Source organism: Mycteria americana, chromosome 12 (assembly GCF_035582795.1).
Source record: "Mycteria americana isolate JAX WOST 10 ecotype Jacksonville Zoo and Gardens chromosome 12, USCA_MyAme_1.0, whole genome shotgun sequence".
Lineage (NCBI taxonomy): Eukaryota > Metazoa > Chordata > Aves > Ciconiiformes > Ciconiidae > Mycteria > Mycteria americana.
Window position 1 is genome coordinate 4,073,744 of NC_134376.1, and position 12,758 is coordinate 4,086,501.

The 12,758-nt window shown below is 44.0% G+C and overlaps 1 protein-coding gene across 5 annotated transcripts in view; it reads right to left on the minus strand.

Moving 5' to 3' along the window:
• Positions 1–5,186: 5,186 nt before the first annotated feature.
• The window catches only part of USP22 (ubiquitin specific peptidase 22), a 113,284-nt gene continuing 105,712 nt past the window's right edge, over positions 5,187–12,758 (minus strand). For 4 of the 5 annotated variants that reach the window (XM_075515323.1, XM_075515326.1, XM_075515327.1 and 1 more), the window contains 4 exons: positions 11,619–11,710; positions 10,067–10,129; positions 7,982–8,131; positions 5,188–6,108 (listed from right to left, as the gene is read on the minus strand). In XM_075515323.1, the coding sequence (XP_075371438.1) occupies positions 6,066–6,108; positions 7,982–8,131; positions 10,067–10,129; positions 11,619–11,710 (348 nt within the window). In that variant the 3' untranslated portion in view covers positions 5,188–6,065. Of the gene's footprint in view, positions 6,109–7,981; positions 8,132–10,066; positions 10,130–11,618; positions 11,711–12,758 lie in introns of all 5 variants that reach the window. The other variant, XM_075515328.1, reaches the window with a different exon arrangement.

Here is a 12,758-nt window from a genome sequence, read left to right on the forward strand (position 1 = left end):
AATGAAGAATGAACTTTGATGAAACCAAGCAAAATGCAGCGGTGATGGAACCCAAACTGGCTTCAGCATGCGACAGTCCAACACCACACACCATCTCTCCTGCCCTGAAAGACTGTTACGACAGATGGAGCCCAAAGTCATGGACTAAATGAACTCAATGGACATTTTAGATGGATGGCCCACAGACCAAGGGAACGATACCTGTGTGTATGTATCAAAAGACAGGGGAAAGTGCTGGTGATTAATTGGAATGTATTGGAAAGGGTAGGACCTGGGCATGACATAGATGGTATAGATAAGGGCTGGATACTGTCCTGGTTTCAGCTGGGATAGAGTTAATTTTCTTCCTAGTAGCTGGTATGGGGCTGTGTTTTGGATTTAGGATGAGACTAATGCTGATATCACACTGATGTCTGAGGTGTTGCTGAGCAGTGCTTACAATAAATCAAGGGCTTTTCAGCTTCCCGTGCTCTGCCAGGCGCACGAGGAGCTGGGAGGGGGCACAGCCAGGACAGCAGAGTCCCGCTGCCCGAAGGGCTATTCCATACCATAGGGCGTCATGCGCAGTATAGAAACTGGGGGAGGTGGCCGGGGCAGCGATCGCTGCTCGGGGACGGGCTGGGCATCGGTTGGTGGGTGGTGAGTGGTTGCATCACTTTTTTTTCCCTGGGTTTTGTTCTTCTCTTATTGTTTTCCTTTTCATTACAATTTGTTATGAGGATGATTATATTTTTTTTCCCTTCAATTGTTAAACTGTTCTCATCTCAACCCACGTTTTCTTACTTTTGCCCTTCCGATTCTCTCCCCCAGCCCACGGGGAGGGCCGGTTAGCGAGCGGCTGTGTGGGGCTTAGTTGCCGACTGAAGCTAAACCACGACAGCCTCCCACTCCTGCTCAGCCCCATCTTCTCTTTGGCCTGCACCCTTGCATAGACTAATCTCTACATCAGCTTCCCCCAGTCTCTCAGTTTCCGTTCCAGCTCAGCCTTACTCTTTCTTGCCCTCCCACCATCTTTTGGCATCTGCTTTTGCTCTGCCTTTTGTCTCCTACACCCTTTAGTCTCCCCCAGAGTCTCCACTCGCATTCTTGCTCGGCCTCCACTCCTGCTCATCCTCACGCTCCTCTCCCGCCTCCCTCAGCCTTTTGCCCTGCCCTTGTTCTCTGTCAGGCTCCTGTTTGTGCTCGCCCTCCCAAAGCCTCTTGGCCTCTCCTCCCCCTCCGCTGCTGCTCCGTGTCCTGCTCCCTCTATGGCCTCCTACAGCATCATCTCCTCCGCTCCCACTGGGCCTCCCACTCCTGCCTGGCCTCCCCCCCAGCCTGACCTCCCACTCCTGCCTGGCCTCCCCCCCAGCCTGACCTCCCACTCAGCCTGGGCCTCCCTCTCTGCCTTTTCTTGGTTTCCCCTCCCTGCAGCCTCCCCCTCTCAGCCTCTGCAGGGCGAAGGGGTTTTGGACGTACCCTGGGGCAGCACCAGCACGTCCCCCCCGGCACCAGGGCTGGGAAAGCCCCCGGCCCCGTGCCCCCCTCTGCCCAAGTGCTTCCCAGCGAGGACGGGGGCTCCAGAAGGAAAACCCTCACAAGCAGACATGGCAGCTCGTCACGCTGCCCTTTCCCAGCGCGGTGCTCCTGCGGGCAGCACTGGGGACGCGCGGCTTCAGCCCGGCTCCGGTGCCCTGCGGCTGTTCAAGTGTCACCTGCAGGGACAGGCGCTCGTCACCCACAGGAACCCCCAGCCACGCTACACTTGTGCAAGGAGATTTAAGACCTTATTTAAAAATGATAGAAATAACTGAACATGTACCACCAGTTTTGCAATTAGGGCATCTCTTGAGGATCAAGAGGCATCAATGATTCAATTGAGAAAGCTTTTCAGAAAGCATTTATGCCAGCTAGCACAAGAGCTCACCCTGCGTGGGGCTGGCAAGCGGCAGCTCCTGCTCCAGCTGGCCCAGGAGGCCACTTGCCTTCTCGCACGGAGGCAGAGCCTGCGTTGGGCTGGGGCTGTCCCTCCCGTCACCGCGCTGCTGCCCGCAGAGCGGCACTGCCCAGGCTGCTGCTCTGTGCTTCTCTGGTTTCTCCAGCCCTCGCTGCAGTAGACGGCGGAAGCAGCAACACCCTACAGCAGCCAGCATCGTTTCTGTCCCACAAACCGGGGAAAATGCTCATCAGAAGCCAAGTCCTTCCCCGCCAGCCCCGATACACAAGAGGGGAGCATTCCTCGCCCTCACAGACGTGCCCTCCCCTCCTTCAGGGAATATAACTACCATTATCAGCATGTAAAAGAAAAGGTAACATGGAGCAACTGGAACAGATCAGCAATGAGAATAATATACAGGCTCCCAGATACAACCCTTAGATGCTGGAGAATCAAGAGGAATCAATGGATTTGGTATCACATTTGCAGCCACTGGCCAGCAGCTCTGACTGAGCACATCTGAGGACATCACTTCAAATATGAGAGGGACTTTGTAAGTATGGAACACAAGCAGTTACAGCCAGGACGAGTTAAACTACATGGAACTAAGGGTACTGATTTTGAGCAAGAGCATCCACCTGGGGGTTTAATCAATTCTCACATTTCTGCTTTTGCTCAGGTTTTCATTAGGCACCAGCATCAGGTAAAGCTTTATCTCTAGTCAAGTGGCAGAGGGACAAGAAAATATTATACTGAAAGCCACTTTCTGGCTATTTTTGTGCCCCACGTCGATCCACGTTCAGCGCTGGCAGATAACAGAATACACACCCCAGCGTGAGCCTGCATCACCACAGCAGTCTTTGTTTTCAGTCATTTCTGCAGATGCTTCCTCACAACAGACCAAGCCGTGCCGATATAAAACCGTACCTCAAAATAAACAAGTCCACCCCAAACTGCTCCCCGAAATGAAGAGGGGCAGCAGCTGAAGCAGTGCAGCCATCACGCATGGAGGAGGCAGCCTTTCACTGCTGTCTGCCAGCACATTAGGGAGGCATAACCTCAACAGCCCTTCGCTAGCGTCTTGCTGCACAGCAAGGAGCTTTGTGGTCGGTGTTTTCCTAAAGGTGACGTTAAGGGAGCTCTGCACAGAGAAACCTCGCGGTTCTGCAGGGAATAAACCCAGTGTACGAGCTGCGTGGCTGCTTCCGAAGAGATGAAGAGAAGGCTGTGTTTGAGAAAAAGCATCCTGAGGGGTAGTGCTGCTTGTGCGACAGCAGCTGTTCTTCCATTTTTATAGGAAGAGGGAAAATGCTTTCTCCTCCTCTAGCAACCTGCGCTGATTTACTGTTACTGGAAATAGAAACACGCCTGGTACGATTCAGGGAGAGACACAGGGGGTGGGACGGCAGGGGGAAGAAAAGAATAAGAGCTTTTAATACACCGGGAATTCTGCTTTGAAACCAGAAACGGAGCACTGAAATCTACCTCGCTCTCCATCTCCCACTGAAAACCATCTGCGCCGGTGCAGTTGCACGGAGCACAGCCCTCTTCACCAGCCTCACAGGGGTGGGGAAAAAAAAATTAAGGCTCATTTATATGACTGGCATCGTCCCTAAACAATTTGTTTCTAAAGGATTAACGAAACAGACTGCATTAGCTCCGGTGGTCAAGCGCACGCTAGTGGAAAAGAGAATTCATTTGTTCAGGCTCCAGCATCAGAAAAAAAAAAAGGCAGCTAAAGGCTCAGACCTCGGCATCACAAAGCGACGGCATCCCCGCACCGGCAAAGCCATCCGCCGCGCGGTGGCACTCCTCCTCCAGCCACGGGACAAGGTGGGGATGCCAACTGCAGCAGCCCTGGGAATAATGAAAGGCTGATTCTTGTCTTCCTCTGCAAGCTTGCTGCATTATTAAAAGGTAGCAGAAAGCGTTGTCAAGCATCTGCACGATACCGTGCCCAATTCGGGGAGGGAGGGGCCCCCTTTCCTGCGGGTGCGCCATTCATCTGCAATTCTCCAGCCATTTTTCATTGGCGACGAGAACGCTCAGCTTAAAATCTTGCAGCACCCAATTACAATTGAAAATGATTTCAAGCATGACGATACAGAAAGACAGGTTACAAAACCAGAGTACGCTATCACTTCTGCAGCAATCAGGCTGCCTAGGTAACTCCCACACTGTGCAGTACATTTTCTATGTCTGATTTAGTATTCAAGGTGCTTCAATTAGTTGTCCCCCTTCTTCCTTCCCTGTTGCAAGCTGTCGCAAAAATCTCTTGATGTACAAAACTGCCTTGTACTCTTCCAGTTTGTGTACAAATCAAATGCAATTCCACCGTCCTTTTGTTCAGCTGCTCTTGTAAGATGCTCATTTAAAAAACAAACAAACCCGCTTCCCTTATTTTCCTCCTATTTCTTCTGTTCATCAGATCGCTTTCCACCTCTGTCTCGGGCAGGTGAGACACCTGTAACTCATTTCTAGAGCACAGAATCTAAAAGGTTAGAGCCATCCATGTTTTTAACCACACCGCTGAAGGGGAAGAATGGCTGTCTGGATACATATGCAGAGCTTAATGACCTTTTTTGGTGTGGCCCTTACACCAATTTATACAGTGCCTAACGCTTACACGTAGCTCCCTATAGGTTCCATAAGGATGGGAGAACAAAGCTGGTTTTGCTCGTTTAAGCTCTACGTTCCGAATGGTTTCTCTCACAGGCTGCAATTCAATCCACAGCCCAGCCTCCCGAGAGCAAGACACAGCACACCAGCGGTTACTTGCTGGCATCTCGACAAGCCAACGAGCTGCCTTTAAAAGGCAGCGGTGGAGGGCGGGGGGGAAAGGAGCAAAACTGCGTTTGTGACAAAGCACGAGCGAGCTGGCGCACCAAGTGCTGCAAGCTAAGGACACTGATACGGCAGCCGTGATTCTGCAAGGAGGAGAAGAGTACATGAGGAGTTAATGCATGTGGGAGGATACAAGGAACCAATACCAGCCTAGCACATACCAGGGAAAATGTGTTGTTTACTTAAAAACGGAGTGCACTGCAGAAGTGCTCCGTAGCAGCAGATCTATCGCTCAATGCTGCCCCCAGCAGCAACCGCTTCTAACAGATGGTACATTTTTCAATACTGAGGTTCTTTCAAGTGTCATATATATGTCTTTGGAAGGCAGCAAGGGGGGAAAAAAAAAAAAAAACCCAAACCAAAACCAGCAACAACAAAACAAGCAATTTTGAGAAATTCAAACTTATTCACAAGGTTTTAAAAAAAGAACCAAGACCACTCTTACAGTATAAACACGCCAATTCATTCATTTTTACTGATGGTTGCATTTATGAATTTCATTCTCGTGAAAAAAGGGAATAAAAGGAAAAAAATTAAGAAAATAGCTATTTATAGAAAACAAAACAAAAAAGGGCTCAAACAGAAAATAATCTGTGCTGATGCTTTTGATGAGCAGTCCGATGGCATTAAACATTACCTGTGCAAGCAGGCATGCTTGAAAACCTGTCTTAGTACTGTAGCTTCAGTTCCACAATCCAGGATTTCTTTTATGGTTGTTGAAAAAAAAGAGCCTAATAGTTTCATACTGTATTTATTTAATAACTAAAATTCACAAATAAAAAGATACTTGCAAAGTCCTTTAGTTGTGTCATCCCCTCCTCCTCCACTCTACTGCTTTCAGACCCATATGCATAAAAAATGGGCTTGGATTTTTAATTTTAACTGTTATATGATTGGTCGTTGGAGCTGAAGCACCAAATGGAGAAGATACTTTATGGAGATGAGGGTATAACCCCTTGCCTTCCCACACACATTTTGGAGGAACATAGGAGATGTACCAGTGCCCGGACTCCTCTGCTCCCATTTCCCCCACCCAGAGCATTCCTTTCATTTTATATTTCCTCTGTTAAGTGACTGACTGTAGCCTCTTTTTTTCCCCCTTTCTGTCCTTGCGGGACTGCATACACGGTGGACATTGTTCATTTCTTACTCCGCCAGGCTTTGATTCAGTGTCAAGTAGGTCCTGTTACAGCTCAGTGCTAGTTGTTTTTTAATGGGTCTCTTCGTTTCAGGTAGGTTTGTGTGTCGATTCAGAAGGCTTGCTTATTTTCTTCCTTGTTTATATCTGACAAGCTGCTGGATAAGGCTATTCATACTCCAGGAACTGTTTGTGATAGAACAGCAAATATCTGCAAGAAAGCGGAGGTACAGTTTTAGCTTTGTGCTATGCATCGGAGCAGATTAGTATTTCCATTGATGCGATGATAAAAAATGAGGACTATTAATTTTGGTTTTCTTTTCAATTTGAAGTGATTCCAGGGACGTGCCAGTTCCCTACAGTAACCATGGATGAGAAGGAGGGAAGCCAGCTGAACTAATTTAACCAGCAACTCAGGAAACTGAACAGTTGTACATCAAACAGTCAAACCCTCTTGTTGTACAATCTATTTAGAACCTGAAAGCTCGGGAAGACTGGATCGTGTTGGTGCCCAGACAGGCAGCATCCATTTAACGCTATCATGACACAAAATACAACTGAGATGCTTTAAGATGCAACTGTTGCTTTAGAGTCGCATTAGTAAAACATCAGATACTTAGGATCATTGCAAACTGTCTGCCATTTACTGTTACAGAAGCAAAATGAAGAATTAAGCATGTGGGTGAAAAATCACGTGTCCCAATCAAATCCAACTCAAACATCTAATGTCTCAATCTGTACTCAAATCTGGTGTTTTAATAGGATGAAATTCTTCCTGTCCTTAATTACTTTATGCATACTGCTACATAACAGAGCTCGGCCCTCAAGCAGTTACATGTCAGAGGGAAGTGGACTCATCTCTACATACTCTTTACACACCACACACTGACAGGGTCACTGCATGACACTCTCAAAATGCTTCAAAGCACTTTTGAGACTTTCCAATTATTATCATTCCATCTCACGCCCTATGGAGCTTCCCTTATACAATGCAGATCTACTTAGTGTCGGTTTTTATCTGAACCAGGGAAAATGGATCAGAGCTCAAACCAGCCTTTAATGAGACGGATGGGCAGCAGTTGCGTCGCATATCCTCTCTTCCTTGCCTGTGGCAGTTTCTTCCACAGACATACCCCATCTGAGGGCCAGAGCTGGCCACTTGTTATTGAAGAAAAACAAACTCATTTTCCTGCTGACCTCAAAGCAGAAGTTACTTTGTCAAATCATTTAACACAAATTCAGATATTATAGGATGGATTTTTTTTACTTCCTGGTTGAAGTTCAAAAAAATGAAAAAATGGGAAAATCTGTTAAAAAAAATTACAAAATGAACAACTGTACCTGCAGCAATCCATGGAAATGTCAGGAACAATTAAAACAAGAACAATAAAGGCTTATCTTTCCAGTACCAAGTCCACAGTGGAAAATGCAAAATGAAGACTTCAGATTTTAAGTTACCTTATTCTTGAAACATGAACCAGTCCCCAATGCTTCCCTCAAATGAGGAACACCAAGATGCTTCCCTTGCAAACTACTGCTCTGCACTCCCAATACTTGTCTAATGCAAATATCTGAAACCATAATGTCAATCTGAAATCAATTTAAAACTGTGAGCTAAGAAACAGCTCATGTTCTATACCTGCCTCCCATATAGCCTCGCCACTCTGGTTCACAGTATTTTCTTAATGGCTTTTCTTCAAATCTTTTACACTCATAGTAATCCAAAGGTTCTGCAGACAAAGACTGGATTGTGTCATGGAGGTAAATACTGCTCCTACACTGGGTGATCGTGTCACTTTGGTTCTCAGAGTCCCTTCCATTAGCAAGCAAGAGTTTGGACATGAGCACCAGTTACAGACACTGCAAAGTCAGCTGATGTCCCTTGTCCTTCCCCTCTTCTTCCTTCAACAAACCCAGGATTATAAAGCAACATTCTCGAGCACTGATAACATACACAGAGACATTAGATATTCAAAGAGAGAAATTAAGTCTTCTCTATGATGAAAGGGTCTTAACTGAAAGCAAGGAAAACCCAACAAAGGTCAAAGTTTCCCTTCCTTTCCCCTTTCCAGTTCACAACTCACCCTTCACTGTCTAGCACATCCTTAATGCTAGCCTTGGTGATAATGGCATCGTCACACTTGAACCACTGGTCCTTGTGCTGCCGGATGAAGCTGGTATAGTGCCCACTCTCCAAGGTTCCCTGGTGATTAACTACTGCAAACAAGGAATACCTGGTACAGAAAAGAGTTAATGAATAAGTGGATCAAAAGGGGAAAAACAACGGACATTTCAGACAGGCAGAAGCTTGTGTTCATAAACACATATAGAAATAGTAAAGGATCTGATCCATCAATAAAACACCAGCTCTTAATGTTAACTGGGAAGAGGGCATCCTTGCCCAGGGAAAAGAACCACATTTCTCTTTTTCTGTCTTGCTATTACTGCAACACTCCAGTCTGATGACAGCTGTCAGCTCTACCAATACTGGCTTCCAAATATTTTTCTTCTAGAATAGATCAATATTGATGCATTCCTGAAGAGGAACACTGATTATCTAGTCTGACCGTCTATTGGCCTGCATTAGCTACTCTAACGAACCAGACAAAATGCATTTGAGGTATGGGGATGGGGAAGGAGGTAATCTTAAATATAACTAATGTTGAATATTTCTAGTGATAAATTGCTGTAGTAATTAGGGGTGCTTAATCTGGAAAGTCTGTACCCATTTTGAAATACTGAATATATTCAGCCTCAACTTCCAGCTTTCAGATGCTGCTGTGCATTTGCCTACCAGTCTGAAAACCAGCAGACACATCTCTGTTCCAAAGAAAGATACTGACAGACTGATCAAGTTGCTCTTAACTTTTTTTCCTTTTCTTTTCTTAAAAAGGAGAAGACTGAAGTCCTTGGCTCTTTTGTTCTAAGGTAAGATTTTGTTTCCCGTCTTAAATATACTTGCAGCTCTTTCAAATGTTCTCCACTCTCTTTAACTCTCTCTTAAAATGCTATCCTCAAACTGGATACAATCACAGCTGCACAACGGTAAAATAATCTCTCTAATCTCACTTGATATTGTTGCACTTATGTTCAAAATTCACAGAGCTCTTTTGACACAGTGGTGCCGCAACAAGGCACCTATTCAGTTGACTGTCTACAGAGCCACTGATTTGTAAAGTCACCCTCTTCCTAGTGGAGTCCTTTAATCCAACTAGGATGGACACCACTCTTTAGTCCCAGATGGAGGATTCTAAGATTGCCCCAGCTGTTAACTGGCATCCAGTTTACTAAGCAGCCCAGATGCCTCTGCTCTCATTACCTAATCCTCTTCATTGTTAACAACTTCTCCAACTTAAGTCATGTGCAAACCTCAAAAGTGATCAGTTGTGTTTTCTTTCAGATCTTTGCTAACACTATTAAACACCATACCAATCGCTATAGGACCACACGTAACACCTGCCTGGTAATCTGCTTGTATGACAACTGCACTAAGACCTAGTTAGCTAGTTTTTAAATCTATCTGTTGTGTGATTCCAGTTTCTTAATGAAACTTTTAGTGCCAAATGAAGTGCCTTGAAGAATTTAAATACATCAGCACATGACCGTAGCAACCGAACTTGTAACCTTCTTAAAAAAAAAAAGGTAAGGTTTGTGTAACCATCTTTATTCCCATAAAGCTATGGATATTGGTTTCAATTACACTCCCTTTACATTCTTGAGCAAGTCCCATCCAGCCCGTCATTTATTCTGACTGGAATCAACACCTGACCCAAGAGACCCCGGAATTACTGGGGTCATCTACTTGGGACTTGGAGTGTCAGTGTTCTATAAACTTTCTTTCGGTCCTCTGGAACTCCCTTTGCTAATGCAACAGAAATAGGATTATTTAAAGAAAACACCCATCCCTTTTAATGTGTAACCACAGCTTTTAATTTTGCTCATAGACCGATTGCTGGGGTTATCACCTTCAGATCCAAAAGTCAGCTGCCACAAAACCATGAAAGGGTAGGCAATTGTAGTGAATGAAGCTTTATTTTGCAACAGTTCAGACTTACTGTGCTGTCAAATATGGTAATGCACTTCGCACTGCAGGATATACAGCAGACTGTATATCTCCTTCTAGAAGCCAACTACCTTTCACAATAGGAGTCATGGAATGTACCACTTACTTATTATCATTGTTTAGACTATCCGTCGGCTGCTGGTATTGCCCGTTCATTCTGCTCTCTTTACTGCAACACACACACACACAAAAATCCAGTCACTTAAAGCAGTGGCTTCCCAAACCGAGGAAATAAGTTTTACATGACACAGCCTGTTTGCCGAATCCAGGTCCTTATTCAAAAGCACAATGCTGCTTAGCAGCAGAGAAGGGCTGCTGATTAGGATGCTAAAGATGCTTTATTTGTTCTCACAGCAATGCTACATAAGAAACACCATTTCTCCTCCCGGTCAAGGCTTCAGTGCTGCAAATACAGATCTGTTTACGTCAAATGTCCTATCCAGAAAGCTTAAAAACAGGTTAAGAAAAGATTTGTATTTTAAACCTGGAAAAATATCTAATTACATCAATCCTTTATCCTGTGATGGGTCAATCATCCTGGCTCTGACTTGTAAATTAATTTTGTGTTTTGACAGCAGCAATAAGATTATGCTGTTGATTTCATAGCCGATGAAATTCAGATTACTGAGTTATGCCTGCTGATTATCCCATCTATATTCCATTATACTTGATACCTTTCATCAGCAGAGCCTGTTCTATCCAGGGAGAATTCACCACAGAGGAACAGGGAAGTCTCAAAATCTCCAGAATATACTGGAATAAACCATATATTCTTAATATAACACTATTTAACAGAGCTTCAGGGCTCTCCTTTCTCTCCTGGAAGAAGCATCTACTTTTCTCAGGTAGGGAGGGCAGGCAAAGCTTGAAATTGCTAGTAAAATTTTAGCATCAAATAGAGCCCCTGTGTTAAGAGATGCCATGTTTTGGGGCTTTCTGCATTGCTTCAGATATAAATTAAATCTGAATATCCTCTTGTATATTTGAATGGAATACCTGACAAATACTCGTTAAATGAGCTGGTTAAATTCCTTTTCATAAAGGTCTATTTATATAAATGTCATGTCTTTCACAAACTTGGGAGGTGGGAGAAGTCTTACTGTTTCTGTTTAAATACCAATTAGAAATACTTATTTTAATCTGGACTATGTTTTTTCTTCTTGCAGCATTCTCTTAACAGAAGTTGAAGGTACAAAACAAAAACCCCCAGATTTGCATGTGTGCAGGAATAAAGAGGAAGGATTTTTACAACTTCAGAAATACTAGCTTAGGCATTAGGTTATGTCTAGTCTGCCTCATTACACGAGATGACTGGTGGGTGGGCACTCAGGTGATGGGACCAAAGCAGAGATCTGAAGGCACAATGATCTGAGTCTATAAATTTAACATGCAACCAGAAACATAACACACATTAATTAAAAAAAAAAAAAAATCATGTTTAAATATAAAGCCTTTTCTGGCACACAAACCTCAATAGTTTATCTAAAACCTAGTTTAGAAAAGATGCACATTTCAAGGAGAAGCTTACAGCAGAAGTATCATTATACATACTGTTCTATAACCTTGATTCAAGGATGTTCCATGTTTCATGATGCACATGTATGAACTGGTAAACAGTTCTGTCCAGGTCTTTGGGGGATTTTGAACTTGGTACACACCTGGAAGCCATGAATGGTGTCATGTCCAGCTCCAGCGGAAATGAGACATACGTAGTGATCTTTCGCCTCAGTTTGGCTGAGTGTTCAAACCGCTGGAGACAAAGTGGAAGAATTTTGTTTTTCTTTAGAGAAAGGCTGTTTTCTGTCTTATTTATAAATGTCCTAAGCTTATGAACAATAACATGAAAGCATATCAGCAGTCAGTATCCAGGGACATCCCCAGATTTTTTTCTACCAACTATCTGGACTGGGAACCCCTGTGTAAATGCTAACACGTTTCTACCAGGAAAATAAACCACAATTGGTGGGGGAAAAATACAGTATTAATTAGATTGTTTACCTTAACATCTATACATACAAACTTATTCCCAACTGACATTAAGAAAAAAATATATTAAACAGAGAGAGCACACACAGCCGTTACCCAAACCAGTGTTCATTTGTACTACGCACTATTCAAATATATGGCTGCTGCCTACACTAGCACACAAAACTGGTGACAATGAGCGCTTGCCATCAGATTCACACACTTAATCCACCCATCCAATCATCTCAAATGACAGGAGTCAAACCTACACAGGAATACCAATTAAAATTAAAGCAAAAATGGAATATGATAATAAAAAAGCCTTGTCCCTCTGCCAAAAGGAGCCTGCAATACCCACCATCCTCTCCTCATCTTCTCAATTGAACATTAAATGGAAACAGGAACAAATACCAGAAAGAGATGAATGAGTTTCTATTTAAAGGCAGCTTTTCTCCCCATTTCTCAGAAATTCTGCTCTATTTACACTTCAAGTTAATTATTTTCCAGTTGTGGTGCCATAACAATTCCCTAGCAACAGATCCAGACGTGAAAAGCTGAGACTTCCGTAATTCTTATCTTTTGTGTTTCTTTTTTGCTTTAACACATGAAATGAAATTTGCATTTTGCATGGACAGGACAACACAATCACTTAGGAGAAGAATTTATTTTCAAAAAAATCTTCAATCATTCTGGATAACACAAATACTGAACTGAGTGTAGGAAAGGGGTTGAGCATATTCACATTGCCTTGCCCAAAGAGCAGAATCACCTAGGTGTATCTTGCCAACTACTCTGCAATAATAAAATAAAAACAAAACCAAGACCCCAACACC